The 20,358-nt window shown below is 36.9% G+C and overlaps 2 protein-coding genes across 2 annotated transcripts; one reads left to right on the top strand and one right to left on the bottom strand.

The window, feature by feature from the left end:
* The first annotated feature begins 3,908 nt into the window (after positions 1 to 3,908).
* Positions 3,909 to 11,191, top strand: LOC144440631 (uncharacterized). The gene is made up of 7 exons (XM_078130017.1): positions 3,909 to 4,118; positions 4,676 to 4,738; positions 5,415 to 5,615; positions 7,377 to 7,568; positions 8,094 to 8,273; positions 8,482 to 8,661; positions 9,583 to 11,191. The coding sequence occupies exons 1-7, from the start codon at positions 3,909 to 3,911 to the stop codon at positions 11,011 to 11,013; spliced, it is 2,457 nt and encodes an 818-aa protein (XP_077986143.1). The 3' UTR covers positions 11,014 to 11,191.
* A 3,007-nt stretch (positions 11,192 to 14,198) lies between these two features.
* LOC144440630 (uncharacterized) lies at positions 14,199 to 14,792 on the bottom strand. The gene has a single exon (XM_078130016.1). The coding sequence runs from the start codon at positions 14,790 to 14,792 to the stop codon at positions 14,199 to 14,201; it is 594 nt and encodes a 197-aa protein (XP_077986142.1).
* Positions 14,793 to 20,358: the final 5,566 nt, after the last annotated feature.

The raw sequence follows: 20,358 nt of genomic DNA, 5'->3' as shown, positions 1-20,358 counted from the left end.
AGTTGCACACTATTTTCAGTGTCAATCAATAGGAAACTTACAAACCTGCCATGTTGAATGTTGCATCATGGGAAATGTGATAGTAAATAATAATCAATTAGTATTGTAAACAATGTTGATACATTATAATCAATTCACAGTCACCCTGACCTTTGTGGGAGGTTATTTTATCGGTAGCTCCAGATTAGGTAGTACAATAAGCACAGATAATCTCATACTCCTTTGTGTCTGAGCATGCTCAGTCAGGATTGCAAGTTCTCTATTGTGTGGCACCCACCCCATCAGGTTTAATGCTTAATTTGTTGAACATTTCAAGTTTTCATTGAGTTTTATTCAGCTCATAAATGACAATTTTTTATTGTCTGATAGTAACTAGTTTAATGTGCCAGCTGTAATAAATTTTGATGAATATTCTGTTTCCCGACAACACATGGTTTTCACCTACCTTTACCTCCATGCATTACAGTCATTGTAACATAATTTTGTCCCATTTGTTTTGGGGTCGTAATTGTTAGGAAATGTACATTGTAGGCATTTATTTTTTTGACAGACACAGTATGTTTGCAATAGTTAGAATTGTTAGTACATGTATGTAACATTTGTGATTTTTAGGCTTCTGTATACCTGTCTCACTCAGGGAGAAACTACTTGGTCACTGCCAAATGAAAGTCAATGTATAATATTTCAAACTCCAACTGAGAGCACTAGCAGGAATGAATCCCCTTTGTTCCGTGTTTGCTATGCAAGTCAATGGGCTTATAAGATTGGGTGCTATTTTTACTCTTGAATGCAGAGTTGATTTTAACAAGACCTGGGCCGCACCCAGACAGAGGTTTGCGTCACCTTTCAGCTTTATTCAGCAACCCTCAAAGCACAAATGAAACAAGACTATGAAATGGAAGGCAGCATTTATATACAATTTGTTGCAATAGCTTGTTTAATTTTTCCTAGCATTGTATTTTTTTATACCATATATGACTTTTCAGGAATCACTTCACTGCCAGATCCTTTTGTTTTTTGTGGTAACTTGTTTGATGTTGACTGTCCAATGTGACTGTATCGTCAGATTATGTTTATTATGTCATTTATGTTTTAATTGAACATTGAATCACTGAAGTTCTTACATTTGAATCCTGTAACTTTCCACATGGCTAAAGATTTTAATCCTCTTTCTCCCTTAAATTTGTACACAACTAAGTAAAAGTTGGGAGAAAAGGGATTAAGAATCATACCTTTGTCTTGAGAGCAATATTCATTCATTCAATTTTCAATGAAAATCCAAAAAAACACTGCCTTTCTCTTTAGTCTTCGTATTTATGTATTTGTAATTATTTCATGTTAGTAATATCACTATCAATACTAACATTTATTTTTTGTACATCCGTAGTGAATAGTAGCAATTGATTTTCATGTGTACCTTTCTGTCCCTCTCAATCTGTATTCTAAACATGAAGTCTATATTTTGTATTGAAAACTAAAGTAGGAAATTGATAGCAGTTATATTAAAATCACATTGTTTTATTGTGTAGTTTTGTCTGTGTTCTTAAACCTGGAATAGATGGAAAGTGTGAATCATTTTATAGCATAACTGAACTGAGGTTCAGTAGTGCTATGGGCATGGCAAGTGTTTGTCTGTCTGTCTGTGTGTGTGTGTGTGTGTGTGTGTGTGTGTAAGCAACCTATTGTCCAAAACTACTGGTCAGACTGTATTGATGTTTGGTGTGGACATTAATTTTGGTATCTAGTTGGAAAATGATCACATCTGATCATAGGTGAGTGATTTGGGTCGATCGGTCAAAATCATTTTTGGCCAAAAAACTAACTCTGTATATTATACATATATTCAATGTCACTAGAAAGATTTCCATATCAGAGTTTGTTGAATAAACGAAGATCGGTCCAACTACAGAGAATATGTGGGGAGACTAGAACTTGAGGAGATACATATGGGTTTGATATGAAATGACAAGAACTTGCTCTCAATGAGGTTGAATTTAAAATCTTTTATTTCCATGTTTCGGTCCTGGACAGTGGCAAAGATTTGAACATATGTGCAATTATATGGTATCCCTTCCTCGTGTTCCTGAGATGTAAAATTGTATGGTACACTACATTAAAATAACTGGCAATCAACTTCAGCATCCATACATAAAAGACTTTACAAATAGAAGTGGGCTTTGCAAGGTGAAACCTGAAGATACAAAAGCACTCTGGCCACCTGCCTATGGTACAACTACAGTACAGTACAATACAGGCAAAGACAGGTGCAAACGCAAATACAATAGAAGTGTCAAGCAAAAATTAACTTCAACAGAGAAACAAATTTTGTTATGCATACACAAACAGGTTCTCATGGCAGTCATTTTCCTAATAATTAAATGTGCGGTTAAAGAATTATCATTGTGAAGTTGCTAGAAATTTTGCTATTCTACAATGTACTTGGTAAACCACCACTTAGAAGTTTAATTTGGTTAAAATCGTCTCAGACCAATATAGAAAAGAGAAACCATCAACAAAATGTTTGTGTCTCCCCCCCCCCCTTCACATCCCGTTTTTTCATGGACCCCATTTTGCTCCTCAGCCCCCTCCCCTGCCGTAAATTCTGCTCCTTCCCTTATTGGCATCCATTGTTCGGTGTTTGTCTCTTTTGGCAGTCGAGTGCTGGACGTCTCATGGGGCTAGGCTCATGAATATGGAATAGCTGAACAATGCATATTCATGAGATACACATTCACGAGTTGCCTTGCGTTGTGTTGCCTAATACATTTGCATAATTTCCACAAATATTTCCTTTCGTTTGGCAATATATACAATAACCCCTTCACTTATGAAGTTCAAGCCCTCCTTAAACTAATTGAAAAAACGTATATCATGGTGAACTGTTGTGTGCCAGGTTGTAAAAGTGACAGTCGTTACTGTAAAACGGAGACAGGTTTCCATCAATTGCCCCATGACGAGCAAATTCGGACACTATGGTTGTCAAACATCTTTAGAGGTAAAGTTCCTACAGCTTCGAAGAATCCAAAGGTGTGCTCAAAGCATTTCAAAGAAGAATGTTACGAGAACAATTTTCAGGTATGGGAAAATGTGTCATTTTCATCCTGCTATGTTGTAGCTTGTTGCCAGTGCGCTGTCGCTACATCGTCTCCGCATTTATTCTAGGAGGCCCGAGATACGTATACTACGGGGGATGTATCACTACTAGCACACTAGACAGGCTAGCTTTCGTGTTGCTTCGTTTGTGTATGTTTTTCTCTGAAATGGTTGGGGGGGGGGGTGCAACTTGTGGGTACGCTTTCATAGTTCGAGTTGGGTCATGCCTTGCCAGGGTTGCTTCTTTAAACTATTAAAATAGAAATACGGGTGTAGATTTTTATCGGCAGTCGAAGATTCGTTTTGTGTGAACTACATTGAAGGGGAGACACAAGCTGTATTTGGAGAAAGTGTCTCCATAAGGCGTTCTTCCGGTCATTACTGTAGTACAAATTTAGCTGTGTACATGTACTCAGACAACGTACTATACCGTATACGATGACGGCCATATTTATGATTGTGCGTGGTGCTTTCTGGGAGTTTAACCTCTTGACCCCATTGCGCTCTTTGCATGCATCGTGTTTGTATTTTGTTCTCAGTCGTGTGCACCTCAGTTACTTGTGTTTCATCACAAACCTGGGGGTCTTAGATTCTATATTGCACCTCTGCGTACCCCATACATACGGGAGCAACCTTCTATCGTACAGACGGGGGCTTCACTTGCCCCGGTCGTAAATTGTATCGGAAGAACATCTGAGGTCTATAGCAGATACACTAGTACCATGGAAGTATAACCCACGGTTATACTTCCATGCTAGTACAGACGGGGCTTAGACTTAGAGTTAGACACTTGCCCCCGGTGAAAGTGATCCACAATGGTGCATTGTCATGTGCCTAAGTGCACTCACGTCTCCAGGAAAACTAAAGGTACATCTATCAGCTACCATAGAGTTCCCATGGACGAGGCAAGTCGAAAGGTTTGGCTCACAAACATGGGAATACAAGACTGGCACATGAACAAGCCGAATGTCAGAGTATGCTCAAAGCATTTCAAAGAAGAATGTTTTGAGAACGATACACAGGAGGTAAGGGTTGTCATGATGAAGTAGTTGTGACGATTTTGTCAGCGCTGCATAATGTTGCATGTTGTTCCTACAATGGATCTCTCCTGTCGAGTAACTTTAATACGACGGAACTTGAGAATATGATATTGTAGACTGCATGGTCAGTGCAGTGGGGGCTCACTGCTCAGGCCGAGTTAGAATTGTGTACAAGCACAAACAAAACAAGAAAACCACAAACAAACGCAAACTAGTCACAGCAACACAGTATGTGCTACTGTGACTATTTTGCATATCTTATTGTTTCTTTGTATGTTTTTTGTTTGTCTGTTTGTTTATGTTAGTAAACAACACTAATTCACCCTGAGCCCCCTGTGGTCAGTGTGGAATATTAACCCACACACATTGCAGGACCTATCAAGAGAGGATTATATGGGAATTATTCCATAGCCTGATAGGCAAATTAAATTGCTCATATTCCTGGCGGGATAATATATAAAGACACTGTTATGTTTATGAATTTCCTATTAGACCCAAATGTATACATTTATTTTTCTGTGTATTTTTATTGTCTATGAAAGGGAACAAGAAGACTTAAAAAGAATGCTGTGCCTACAATTGTTCTGGTTAACAAAACTAAAGAGGTGAGCAAATTAATTTTCTTTTATTTCACTGATAACTCTGCATCCCTGGCAGGCCGCATATTCACCAATGCTGCACACATTATGATTGCATAAATTGTTACAGTGCTTCCAATCAAAGAATGAACCTTGAAGTACTTTAGTATATTGATATATTACTGAACCTGTCCTGATCTGATGTATTGACATAGATTTAGCTATAGTAGTCACAGCATTGTGTACACCACAATGGCAAAGTTAATAATTTTATTGATATCAATGCCACCAAATGAGTGCACTTTTCTAATTAAATATTATTCTCCAAACTTTTTCTTCATTCAGCCAAGGGAAATATGAGTGACCTAAGGGGTTTTGTCACTACGAGTTGTAAGACAAGTACAGTGTAGTGACAAAACCCTCAGGTCATCAGTATTTTCAGGCTGAATGAAGAATAATGTTGGAGAATAACATAATTATACCAATGCCAGTAATATCAAAGAAAAATTGGTGAAAGTAATGACAATTTTGAATGTTTTGACTCATATTTCAAACACAGCAGAACCAGTGACATAGAGATGCCTCGTTATGACATAGATGCGCATTGTCTTGAATTGATGTAGAACAAACGGGTTATAAATTCCTTATTTTTTGGCTCAACTTGGTTTGTCTTGATCCGTATAATGGTGTCTAATATCATTAGTTTCCAGAAACGATATGGCCAGTCAAATTGGCTATGGGTAAGGTGCAACCCAATGTTCTGTACCAAGTTCCAGTCTCTAGCATCCCATCTTCACTTCTGAGTAGTATGAGTGATAATGAGACAGCTACCAAACAACACCAATATCAAGCAACACATACAACTTCAGGACCGTCAGATGGAAAAATCAATGTTTCTCATCAGGTGTGTAGAATTGAACATAAATATAATGTAATTACAACCCATTACACCAAAGTAAAGCATTTTCTGTATGTACCACAATCGTTTATATAGTATCCATATCAAGTACAACCCATAACACCCAAGTAAAGCATTTCCTGTATGTACCACACAATCATTTATAGCATCCATATCAAGTACAACCCATAACACCAAAGTAAAGCATTTTCTGTATATACCCCAATCGTTTATAGCATTCATATCAAGTGTAAAAGTGTACTGTTTCATTTGCTAATTGACCACATTACAAAGGCCACACACAAGGCTTGTAAATAAACCAATTGAAACAGTATACTTTTACACTTGATATGAATGCTATAAATGAGTGTACATGTACATACATGTAGAGAAAGTGCTTTACTTCAGTGTTACTCGTTGTAATAGAAATGGTACTGATATACCGTTGTGTGTCACTAAATTGTTCTACATCCCTGCTCAAGAAACCTAAACCATTCAAATTTATGAAACATTGAGGGCATAACACTCAACTAAAGCATTTTCCTAGTCTGTATTCTGACGCAGATTATATTTTGTCGTATTCCTAAAAAACCTTCTGAAATGTGTTATATTTAAATACTAGTTGTGTGCAAATGCATAACCTATAACATACAATCTAATAGTCAGCATGTACAATGCACATACAGAAGGCACACTACTCACTGAGGATTCGAACACATGAAATATAATCGAGCATCATCTTGACTTCATGTAACGTCCTGCACACACAATGTTATGTTTAATTCTATTAATTTCAGCCACAGTAGTATTAATGATAAATTACAAAAAAAGTCATGACGACTGTTTAGCATTTTCCTTGCTTGCCATTTATCATTTATAGTATCCATATCAAATATGAAATAACACTGGTTTAATTTTAGGACTACATGTAACCTTTGACCTTTCCAACTGTAATAAATTTCAAAACAATTTTGTCGGGTAACACAAGCAAACTGATTACAGTGTAATGTGGGTCACAACTGTGATTATAGCTCTAAGTGTGGTGTTGGCATCAGATCTTATGACATTTGTGTTTACTCTCCAGTTGTTTATGACTAACTTGTGCTTTGTAATGGTAAGGCCTAAACAAGAAAACTTATTTGGTTCCAGTTACCCGACCCCACCTAGTTTTTCACTGCCGACCATAAACCGTTGTTTACATATATTCAAGAGAAAGTAGTAGAATCGCGAAAATTGTCAAGTCTCGCCAGAATTACTGGATGTGGATACTGACATCATCTTAAAAAGACAATATAAGTACTATTCTTCCAATCTGTAATGGGTTTGACTAAATCTGATGGCTGTACATCTGATGGAAAAACACAATAATACAGAGACCATGGAAAACAATGGAAATCATATCCACCTGAACTAGACGCTCACACATGAAAAAAATTAAAATGAAATAAAAAATATACCTACTAAAATTGAGCGTAATCGGAACCACTCAATTGTTTTTGTTAAGCCCAACATTATTTACAGATTATTAATTACATTGACCGCCACAACATACAAATATTTACATTATACTTTTACACTTGATATAGATGATTTAAATGACAGTGGCAAGCAGGGAAATTACTTTAGTTGGGTGTTTAAAGACTTGGTAAAGACATGGGCTATTTTACTGACAACATAATCCCCTCTGGGGTGACCCAAGAAAAAATTGTGCTACATTTAACATACATTCAGGTATTACCAAAAAGATTTTACTTTCTTTGTATGTAGCTGTCCAATACAACAGAACAACCTTCTGTATTGTCTGAGGGCAGTGAATGTGGTATAGAGCCGACCTGTCAGAGTAATTTACCACTAAACACTACCCATCTAACAGATGTTGGTCAAATCAGTCAACATGCTACTACTATTAGTACTAATCAGCTACCCAAACAAGAAGATAGCAAACTACAAATACAACAGGTATGTTACTTCCAACTATATGATGTAGTCTGTATTCAGATATTGATTGTTTATTTTATTTATTGTGTGAATCAGGCTCGAGGCCCATAAAAACAACCATAAAAAAAAAAATGACACAAAATCAACAGAGAATATCTCTCCAATACCTGCACTGGAGAGAATCTCGGTACATACCAATACATCAATAAATTGCTAATGTCTGCCAATCTCTTAACAAAGTTGTAGAGATTTTTCTGGACAAGTTAACCCAAAGACAAAACTGAATAAGAAACAAATATAGAACTTATACTACACTACTTGGACAGATTAACAAATCTTCTAAAAACAATTATTGTATGCAACTCAAACTTTGTTGTATGTTTTCAACTTAAATTATACATTATATTATATTTTAGCATATTCCTTAAACTAGAGAACAATAAAACCAACCATTCAATAGTCTACGGTATATCAACATGTCACAGCAATAATAGTTTTAGTTCGTGTCTACAATAAAAAGTCTAAGTCAATTATTATTTTTTTCAGTCTATAGGAAATGCACAGTCTGTCTCAATGGGTATTGGTAACGTCCAATCAAAAGTGCCGTTCACAAGTATCCAGTCACCGATTCTTGGTACCTCAACGAGCCAAACTAGACCAAATCAACAACCATATAAAATTCTACTCCTGCGACAACCAAGTAATGAAGTTAAAAGTTCTCAACAGGTTTGTAGATTTTACACGGAGATAAATTTAATGTGTCTTTGGGACAAATTTCCCTGTTGTCACTGAAATAGTGTAACCTATATATAAATGCAAAGTAAGTGATTGTGAAGTGCAAGTACATGTATAGATATCATAGAGCTATGAGGTTTGTAAAAGCCAGTCAATAGCTAGAGTGATAAGTCTAAGTCCGTTATTATTGTTTTTTCAGTCTATAGGAAATGCACAGCCTGTCTCAATGGGTATTGGTAACGTCCAATCAAAAGTACCGGTCACAAGTATCCAGTCACCAAGTCTTGGTAGCTCAACGAGCCAAACTAGTACAAATCAACAACCATATAAAATTCTACTCCTGCGACAACCAAGTAATAAAGTTAAAAGTTCTCACCAGGTTTGTAGAGTTTACAAATTTCCCTGTTATCATTGGAAAAAGTGTAACTAATACGTAAATGCAAAATAAGTGATTGTGAAGTGAAAGTATAGATATCTTGGAGTTATGAGGGTTGTTAAAGTATACTCACAGTAATGTTATCATTTACTGTATAAATCAGTTGTTTTTTGGTGGTTGTATTCACCAATATTTTTCTTCATTCACTTGGAGAATAGTCAGGGCCTAAGAAGGGTTGTCACTACTCGTCTAGCGACTCATAGTGACAATGGCCACTTAGATCACTCCTATTTTCCTTGGGTGAACGAAGAAAAATATTGGGGAATAACATGTAAATATATTATTTACACGACATTGTATGGTTCCAAGAATCAAGAAGATAGTAAAATATACTTACTTTGGAATGGATAATTATTTACAATCTGTTTACTGCAGACCTTGATCAGACAATAAACAGGGACCAAATGTATCCACACAGATCAGTACATTCACAGTGAGAGGTCAATCTGTATTCTCTGTAGTGTGTTTATCTTAACACAAAATCTTGTAGTCTGTCTCACTTAACTAGATATCTCATCAGATGACTACTGCAAGCTACTAGGAAATCCTTTGTAAATCTTTGGGTGATCAAGGTCTATAGTAGTTGGAACAAAATGATGCAATCATTTCTAATTTTCCTTTCAAAATATAGATTTTACAATCCTTGTAAATTATAACTTTATTGCCGCATACTAGGCTTATCAAAAAATTACAGCTGTGACCTGTGTTATTTGAGACAAATTGATTTGAATGCTACCGTTGCGAACACTGAAATTGCTTCAGTAGGATGTTAGATTGTATGTAGTTTGAAAATGCCCCAGTCTTTTCAAATTGCCAAAGTTTAGACATTTAATAATATTATCAATGTTTGCATAATTTTCACAGGTAAAACCAACAAGGATGTTCACTGAGACTGGCACACAAACAAACCAATGTACATGCAAATGTACATGTCATCGCGTTATGGTTGAGCGAGGTATCCAGCATCCCATAAATTGGCATGCACATGACCACGCATACATCATCTCAGAAGCCTGGCACAAGAAAAGAACAATTAACCCAAGATATTTTACGGAACTACCGAATCTCTTTGTCTGTCCAAAAGAGTTTAAGGAAGGTGATGTTTTGGTAGACACATCAATACATGAGGTACCAATTATAGATTCTAGTGTAGACCAGTTAGAGGAGGCTGGAGATAAGAATGACGACCAAAACATTGCCTCACAACCTGAAGAGACAATGAAGACTGAACTATGTGAAATTGGGACAAGCAGTGATGATCTAATCGACACTGGCACAGTTGAGATGTCTGCAGATAATGCTGTAGGCAAAACCGAGTCCTCTTCCAAGGTTAGCAGTGGCATTCCGTTAGAGAAATCAGTACATGACTTCCCAACTATGAATTCTAGTGAGGATCAACTTCAAGAATCACAAGAAAGGAGTGAAGACCAAAACATAAACTCACAACCAAGGAAAAAATTCAAAACTCGACCATCTGAAGTCGAAGCAAGTGACAGCAATCTCATGACCACTCCTGATATGCCTGTAGGACTTATAGACAGTCGGGTGGCCTCTTTTCAGTACGACAGTTATGTGCAGACAAACACATCAATACATGACACATCAACCTGGAATTCTAGCGAGGACACATTTAAGGAATTTGGCGATAAGAATGAAGACCATAACAAAGAATCGCAACTCAAAGTAAAAATCAAAACAGAACCCTGTGAGTTTGAACAAAGTGATGGCGAATTTATGGCCACATTTGATAATTCTGCATCTACCCATGTAGACAGAAATGTGTCGTCTTTCAAGTTCAACAATGATGCTGTGATAGACTCGTCAGTACATGGTGTATCAATTACAGGGTCTGAAGAAGACCTGTTCAAGGAATCTGAAAATACGAATAAAGATCTTAGCAAAGAATCAGAACAGGTAAAAATCAAAATTGAACCCTGTGAAATGGAAACAAGTGATGACAATGTCATGGCCACTCTTTATTCATCTGTATCTCCTGTTGGAAACAGAAGTGAATCGTCGTTTAGGTCTGACAGTAACATTGTGATTGACAGACCAAGTAATTACTTACCAATTATGGATTCTAAAGAGGACCTGTTCAAGGAATCTGGAGATAGGAATATAGACCTTATGAAAGAATCACAGCATATCGTAAAAATTAAAACTGAACCCTGCGAAATGGAAACAATTGACAACGATGTGGTCACACATGAAACATCCTCTTTCAAGTTCAACAGTGACAATGCAATAACCACGGAGGATGAATCAACATTACTGTGGTATGGTCATGACATTTGAACTTTGACGCTTTGCTCAGACTTGGTAGTCTATAGACTATACAAGGTTTTGAATCTCAAGATTTCTCTTGTTCATGCAAATGAGTAAACTCCCAGCTGTTAGAATGATGTAAACAGTGTATAAGTTAATAGTGGTAGCCTCCTGAGCTGACAAATATACCATATTTGGACATTATGTAAGTTGCCTCCAATAAACACAAAGTCATCCACACAGTCATTAACACTGTCTGTTTGTTAATCAATCATAGAATTCTTCTCAATAATAATATAAGTTAGTCACTAATTGACTAATTAACAAACAGACTGTGTTAATGACTGTGTGGCTTCATAGCTGCGAGAAGAGGTTCGGAGCCACAGGTGGCATCTAGACTACTCACTTTGAAGCAACAGAGATTTGCAAATCAAAATCAGTTGATTGTTTAGTTCTGTAATGTAGATCATGTGCTGTATAGATATGTTCAAACTGGTAAAAAAAATGCATAGAATGCAGAATCACTGAGTGTCACTGGAGAATACTAGTGGAACTTGCAGGAGGTCAAAAGTTAACTTCCTAGTGACACGAATCCATAGCCTAATTGGTGGTTATAGCAATGTAAGGCCAAAAAAAAGTTGTTTCTTGTCAATGCACGCATCCCGTGTCGGTCTTTTTGTGTGTGTGTGTGTGTGTGTGTGTGTGTGTTTGTGTTTGTCCAGCCCATGCAGTCTACAGATCCACGAGGAAGCACAAAAATAACGCTCCCTACTTCAGTGCAGAGTTGATCATGAACAAGCAAATGATATCTGCCCCACATACACACTTGCTCTAAAGTACTAAATAAAAAGTAACTGCCATAAATAGTACATTGAGTGATAGGTTTGTGAATTGAGAATAAAAAAAAAATTGCGTCATTGCACCATTTTAGATAAACTGTCCTGATCAGAAATAGTTCTTTTTCTTTGGCTTAACAGTGAAACTGTCACTACCTATATTTCTGTTACTGCATGTATCATGACTCGTATGAAACAAAGTGATGCAATTATTATTGTACACCTCAAACAGTACAAAATGTATTGCATCCTCTGTTGGTAAACACATTTTGTTTGTAGCTGTATATACACGATAAATCAAATGAAACTGATTTTTGGGTCCACTCCCCAAAATCAGTTCCCTGTACAGCGACCACGATTTCAACATGATTCTCTACTGTTTATGGATAATATTGACCACTGATTAACATGTACAGTATATAATTGTTGCTATTTTAAACAATTTTCAGTGAATATATTGTAGTCTTCTGATTAAAAAATAACACTACAGTTACAACTACATGTAGTACATTTTTTTACAAGATTTAAATTTGCCACCACTCTACCTACAGATAATATTGACTACTAATTAACACATACAATATCTTTTATAAGTGATCAATTTTAGTGAATATATCTTTGGCTATATGATGAACACCGAGATGAGCTTGGGTGTACAGGTCAAGGGATATTAATTACATGATGATCCCATTAGTGATACACAAATCAGGGCTAAAAATCGTGTTGTCTTCGGTCTGATTTCTTTCATGATTATTTAGCCAGATAGGGTTGTACAGAAATGTTATTGTTTTATTGATCGAATCATTAAATATTAATGGGGTATGTACTTAACATAATGTAACAAGTACATATCAGTGGCACTAGAATGATCCCTCCTTGAGGTTGATCCCTCCTTGAGGTTTCTTGGAAACATTCTCCAAGTTCTAGCACACAGTGAAGCATAGACAATTGTCGATTGTCTATGAGTGAAGCAATGGTTCATGGTAATGTTTGGCTGTCTGTCTGTCATGTTGATAATACTAGTGATTTTGGTATTAAACTTTACCTTTCAAATTATGGGGATGAAATTGGCGATGGTTCGGAAGGTATTATCATGAGTGTGTCAAAACTTACATAAGTGGACCTAGCAACCTAGGGTTAATTGCAAATATAACGGATGGGTAGGAATATAACTGAATAAAAATGTTTTAAATATGCAAATGTCCTTACGAACAAGGCCACGCCACAGCAACAGGGAAACAACGTATATTGGCAATTTAGCACCAGTGAAGGAAGGCAATGATCATTCCAAGAATGTATGCAGAAATGCCTAGCAACAAAACTGCGCCTATTGCAACAGTGAAAAGATGTATATTGCATATATAACACCATGGATGGGTAAGAATGGAAAAAAATATCCAAAAATGTATGCAAATATGTCTAGTAACAAGACCACATAATCGATGTTCAAAATTAAAGTATACCATCAACAGTTGTGCTACAGTGTCATTGGCGCTTTATTTACTTAATTGTATTTAATCGTGTTAGCGCCCTCACCCAATGACCCAGTGCTCTCGTTTTAGCGAGTTTTGTTTTGGATAAATATTTCAGTTATTATAAAGACATAGCTCTATATGTATTCAATATAGCATGTAATACCATCGTCCCATTTTCTATTCATCAATGTTGTGTTCATATCATTTCCAGTATGAGTACTGTATTGAAACATGTCCCGTATTTCCAATTGGACAGTTCTTAAAAAGAATCACTTCTGAACTCGGCTGATTGAAATTCGTTTTGTACAGATTTAAATTCGTTCGGTGTTGTTCAGAGACTGAACATCGTCCAAACAACAGTAGAGGTGCAATATTGTGATTTGTTGAACTGTGTTTAACATTAGATTGTAAATAACGGAAGTAAGAGATCAAAATTTGTTATTCTCGAAGAAGTCATCTCGCACCCACTTGTAAAAAGTGTGCATACAATGTATAAACATGAAAACGTTAATTCAAAAAGAATATTTTTTTTTGCACTGAAGGGAATGGGCATTCAAGAATCATAAATATTCAGTGTGCAACTTGAATACATTGTTTCTGCTGATTCCCATGATGCAATAGCCCACAGCAAAGATACCATATAAAGGTACAAGATCAATTCGACGTTTCTCTGAAATTGCAAGTATTTTTAGGTAATTAACGTTTTGAAATGACTCTTTCAGAAATATATTTTATGAAAATGTTTTCATTTCCTGGAGTGGCGGTCACCTTTAACAATGTAAATTCAGTAGTTAATATCAACATGTCTTCTAATTTGTGTGTGTCTGTGTACTATTGTACAAGACGAACATATAAGACAGTATCCACGTTCCCTTCAGGTTTCTTTCTCATATTTTCAACCATGTCAGCTGTCAAGTTTTATACATTTTTCATACAATTTGTCATAGTAGGGCTGGGAATTAGAGATCACTCTCTGAAATTCATGTGGTAGAGAGGAGACATCAACTGTCGGTCTTTCACCTGTCCGTTTTTTCAAGCCATTACTGGACAAGAGAGATCCGTACCAGAGATCTTCTTCAAAATATTGCGGAATGAAGTCTGGGCGAGTCCCTGCTTGCCAGGACAGCATACTTTCATCAAATGCAATGCCAACCATATCACAGAACTTCTTCATCATTATCGGTGGGTTTTCGAGTATGTCATCAGAATCTATCACAACCGGTACTTGGTGTAGATTTTTCACAATGTGTTCATGTAACTGCCATATTTTATCATAACATCTTTCACCAAATTCAAAGCAAGACCAATTGGGTTCTTTGTTTGCTGAAACAACTCGATGATAGGAACTTAATGACACTGATGGTTGACGAATCAGAAATGCATGTTGGTAACCATTAGGTATAGCATCAAGTCGGGGTAACACGTTCCTGGCAAAGTCTTTGCTTATGACATGTTTCTTTAAGGTACACGCATCTTCTAGTCGCTTCTTTACAGACATAAACGTAAGGCCCTTTACTGCAGAGCGAGTATAAAATTCCCTACTTATTCTGTCTTCACCGACAAAATAAGCGGCATCATATTCATCGCTTAGAATGTAAGTATTTTTGTCATTAGCAAGGACTCGTAAGAAAGCTGTAGACATACACCGTGGAGCTGACCACAATAGGAGTCTCAGAAATGGTCCGCTGTCCGAAATGGACTCACTTGCTGAAATGAAAGAAAACAAATAAAATGAAAGTTGATTCTGAACTTCTAAAAATTTGAACATTTTATTTTATTTTATTTTACACCACATAGATGTGACCTTCTACTGATATCACATTTGACCTTGTCCTTCATGAAAACTCACTAAATGGCAGCCATATTTATGGTAGAAAATCACTTTTTACAGCATAACTAAATAAATATGAATACACACAGATATTTCACGTGTCTTCCAGTATTAATAGTATTATTCTTGTAAATCGTTGACCTTTCCTATTATCTTTAATATTCACCTTCATGGCCAATTACCAAATTAAAGCTATTTCTTGCATTTTGTGCTATGTGTACTGTAGACACTTTGATATATGTATTTTTTTCAAATCGTGTGCAGTGGTGGTACATAATGTGCTATATTGCTGTGTATCACGTTTTACTGAATGATGACCATATATTGTCCATTTGTACACTAGCTCAGGAACAAAACACATTTTCCAGTATTGTAAAGCGCATTGAGGCTGTTGCGTAATGCACTGATAAGAATTTATTATTATTATTATCTAATTCAAACAGTGTCCCTGTATTATCACCTATAATCCTCCTGTTACTACGTTTATATAGTATTTGACCTCGACCTTTACCTATAGTATTTTGACCAAGACTTTTACCTATAGTATTTGACTTTGGCTTTTACCTTATAGCCCTTGATTAAATGTATTCATTCGTTTCTACTAGTTACACAGAAATAAAGCGTGTGTGTGTGGGGGTGGGGGGACTTTGTCTTCTACGAAGGATTGTTATTCCATTAAAGGTGATGAGTGCATCCAGTCATGTGCTGTGTATTTATGATATGTTATTAAAGGAGAAGGACTTTCAGCTCCTTTAAAGCCTGATAAAGAATGTTTCTAGTTGTCACCAATTCTTTTTAACAATTATAGTAAGTTATATTTCGGATACAATAAGGGGACAGAAATAAAACTATTAAAATATAATTCAACATCATACGAGGTCTGTTTTTGTAGTGACTGTAGTACAACAATATAAGTTCAAAGTTTTAGTATGTACATTTTCTGTCACAGAAGATTCATTTTAGTCTACGTCTCCAGCGGTCATTACTGGCCCGACATTATCGCTGTGAATCTGCCTGACGTGATATGTCTGTTTTTTCCTATGTTATCATAGATTACATATGATAACATGAAGGCCAAAGTTGTGGGGGTGGAACCTGTGGCCAGCTCTGGTCCAGGTGTGTGGCCAGAGATGGAAACCATATATAGGCCCCCATTTTAGACCCACTTTGACCAAAAATCATTACCCCATTTTAGACCTTTACAGGTGTTTTAAAAGATGAAAGTTTAGACCTAAATACACTTTCCTTAGAGGCAACATTTTAGGACCATAATAATGGCAGTTATGAATATTGGTAAAGGGCAATGGACACCAAGCAAAATGAAAAAAAAAATTCAAAAAAGTGGACCTCGTTTTAGACTTTTCAGCTCGAAAGAAATGACCCCATTTTAGACCAAAGGGCTAGAAAACGCACCCCTAGACATATTCAAATAAGGGGAGTAGCCTCCCAAGGTCATACTCTCGTTGTGAGCGTAAATGGCGCACTGTCTTACAGTGACCTTTCACCTAAATCCAATGTACATTGTACGTGATTTCGTACGGCTGGAATAATACAGTCACGAATGTCTACCGCTCGGAAGAAACGGATAAACGTTAACCCTGATCGCGATAGAAACATATAAAAATATACTTTCAGTTTTTATAACAATTATGTAATTTGTTGACAAGTACCATATTATAGAATACTCTTAAAGTGCGGGTACTGAAAAACTGCCCCAAACCACTGTACTACTTTTTCGAGTTCAACACATATATAGTCATAACCCCTGCATGACAAATAAGGAAATATACTAGTACTCTGCGAAATGTATGCGCTCCGCCAAAATGGAGGACACGTCGACCTCTAAGGCATGTATCTCCACGGATATTTTTTACACGTATCTAATTATCACTACTATATCAGAAACCATGGAGGTATGTGAGAGAAGGCCGCCTGATGTATATACCGCCATTCCGGACCTCCATGTACAAACCAACTCCATAAATGTCCTACTATACCCAGATAAAATACTTACCGCCACTGTCCATGTCACACTGTCCGGATTCCTTGGCCATCTATAGTATAACAGACTGTATAAACACAGTAGATATATGGACAATGGTACCAATATAGACGTGGATGGATATCTCTCCAACGTCAAAAGTACATACAAGGTCACCCACTGAACATTGGTATTTAATAATCATAAGCTTAAGGGAGCCACTATTTTTACAACCGGATGTGTTCGGAGTCTGGGTTCGAAGTATCTCATGTGAAAATCCACAAATGTTGTGTACAAAAAACCACAACAACAACAACAATAACAATAATTATGGTTATGTTTTCACTTGTTCCGAGTATACAGCATTGCAAGTTTCTATGCTGGGGCTCCAAATTTTCGTACTATTACAATGGGCCCCTTCCGTCTGTCCGTCTGTCTGTCTGTCTGTCCGTCCACCCATGCGTCCGTTATACGTTATTTCTCAGAGATGCAATATCCAATTTCATACATATGCACGTGACTTTGTTTTGCGAGATACACAAATATATGGCGACCGTATCTGTAGTTAAAAATCAATATTTAGATATATGTAGTGAACAATATTATTGTTGAATTTATTGCATAGCTCAATAATTTTAATGCATGTATATGGAACCTCTTTTCAAGTGTATATCCATATATTATTAGATGTAATCTTTCTTTTGAGACTTTGACTTTTGACCGTGGCATTCAGGCTCAGTTTTCAAATCGGCCACGGACCCCCATAGACTGTAAGATATGCCGTGGCGTTCCGCCGTCACCGGCCTCCTCCGATGTGTGAGGGCGCCTCGTCACTGCGTAACTTACAGACTGGGGACCCCATCCATAGCCACGCCTCAAGGTCATCTGAGACATAGTAGACTAGTGCTATAGTGCTAACCTTAACGATATGATTTGATACCACTTTGACATCCACGGGGTAGGCACATACAATCAAGTAGTTCTATCTTCCGTCAAACATTGAAAACCCCCCCTCTCTCTCTCTCTCTCTCTCTCTCTCTCTCTCTCTCTCTCTCTCTCTCTCTCTCTCTCTCTCTCTCTCTCTCTCTCTCTCTCTCTCTCTCTCTCTCTCTCTCTCTCTCTCTCTCTCTCTCTCTCTCTCTCTCTCTAAAAAAAACTTTTAGTAAGGCCTCAGATCCCACCCACATCCCCTTTGAACTAAATTTGTCAAAATTGAAAAAAAAAATCGACAGCACAGTCAATTTCAAATCAATATAATAGTAGTAAGTATGTAGCGTTATGAAAACAAAGGCAGTATGCAGTAGCATGCATTGTAGTGTTATGAATACAAATGTAGTATGTAGCAGTATGTAGTGTTATGAATACAACGACAATATGTAGTAGTATGTAGTGTTATGAATACAAATGCAGTATGCAGCAGTATGTAGTGCTATGAATACAAAGGCGGTATGTAGCAGTATGTAGTGTTATGAATACAAAGGCAGTATGTAGTAGTATGTAATGTTATGAATACAAATGCAGTATGCAGTAGTATGTAGTGTTACGAATACAAAGGCAGTGTGTAGTAGTATGTAATGTTATGAATACAAATGCAGTATGCATTAGTATGTATTGCTATGAATACAAAGGCGGTATGTAGCAGTATGTAGTGTTATGAATACAAAGACAATATGTAGTAGTATGTAGTGTTATGAATACAAAGGCAGTATGTAGAGTTATGAATACAAAGACAATGTGTAGGTCTTGTTGACACTTTACTTTTTTTAGTGACATACATCTACTATAGCGGAGATTCTTCCATTTTTCAATTTGATGATATTTTTTTTTTAGAAATATTTGTATTTAGTGGTACAAAACAGATCCATTACAAGTAAAATCGTTTTTTTAGGATGAGAACTAAAAATGACTCAAAAAAGCCCATCCCCAAAGTAAAGTATTTAATTTTTTTATCCCACATTGAACTATTAATAACGCCCCATACCACCTACTTGACCTACTTTCGACAGCAATTTATATATGATGTTTATGTTACGATCCAAAATATCGTATTTCGGAATTATGGGAATAAATTCTACTTTTCGGCATTATAGGCCATAGGTCAGAAATAGACTGGCGATGACGAAGCTGGGCAAACATGATGTAACTGTAATTCACATGATTGGTTAGAGAAAAGTATATAATAACTTTTATGATGGCATGATCTTAGGGTGTGACTTGCTATTTATATAGTCGTTGTGTAAATTCCATTGTATTCGAAGTATACTTTAGATGAGAATAAAACATTCAGAATCAGGAGAGGAGCTCACGAGAGACGAGCACTCGGGTAGGTGATTCTGGCAAGCCGAAATATCTTCTCAGTTGTGACTAATTCCCGACTTGGACCTGAACGATCCCGTACGAGAGTATGAGAGTGTGAGTGCTAGAGTGTAACATCTGAACTATCCATACTTATACCGTTCAACTCTACGACTCGCATCACTGGTGGAAAATCCAACAGGTCCACTTAATGTTATTACGTTCTGGTAGAAGACTGAGAAGAAAACGACATTTACATCCTTGTCAACGGCCACCTACAGTAATGGCAGAAGCAGACCCGAATATCCAGCAAGAAGCTCCACAGCCAGAAAACAATGGAGCAGAGGTCAACCAAGGCCAGCGGCAAGACGCACGGCTGGTTCACCAAGAGCTACAACGCATTGTCAACAGAATGCAGAATTTGACGGTGGGTAACGATATCATACCACCTCAATTTTATGGGAAGGAAGATGAAATACCAACCAGATGGTTGCGTAAATTTGATGCATATGTCGTCCTTAAGCAGTTTGACAATATTCAACGTCTGAATATTTTTAGTCTGCTTATGTCTGGTGAAGCAGAGAGATGGTACACGTCCTTGCCTGACGACCTGGCGAACAACTGGGAGAACATGCGTGCAGCTTTCATCGGACGATTCCAGAACAGAGCACCACAGTGGCGTATAGATCAAGAGCTAAGAACAATTAAGCAAATGGACAAAGAAACAATCGAAAAATATGCCTCACGTTTAAGGGATATGTGCTATCGTTATAACAGAAATGATAACGAGCTTTTTAGTTTATTTTTACAGGGGTTAATACCGTCTATACGTAGTACGGTAGTCAACAGAGATCCGGTCAATTTCCAGGAGGCCGTGGCTTTCGCCCGAACAGCAGAAGTGGTAGAACGGTTCGACGATGATGTCAAAGTACTGAAAACTGGTCGTACTTCCGACAC

The sequence above is a fragment of the Glandiceps talaboti genome, chromosome 10, assembly GCF_964340395.1.
Source record: "Glandiceps talaboti chromosome 10, keGlaTala1.1, whole genome shotgun sequence".
NCBI lineage: Eukaryota > Metazoa > Hemichordata > Enteropneusta > Spengelidae > Glandiceps > Glandiceps talaboti.
Note: the sequence above shows the minus strand (reverse complement) of the source record. Positions and strands in the feature narration are given on the sequence as shown.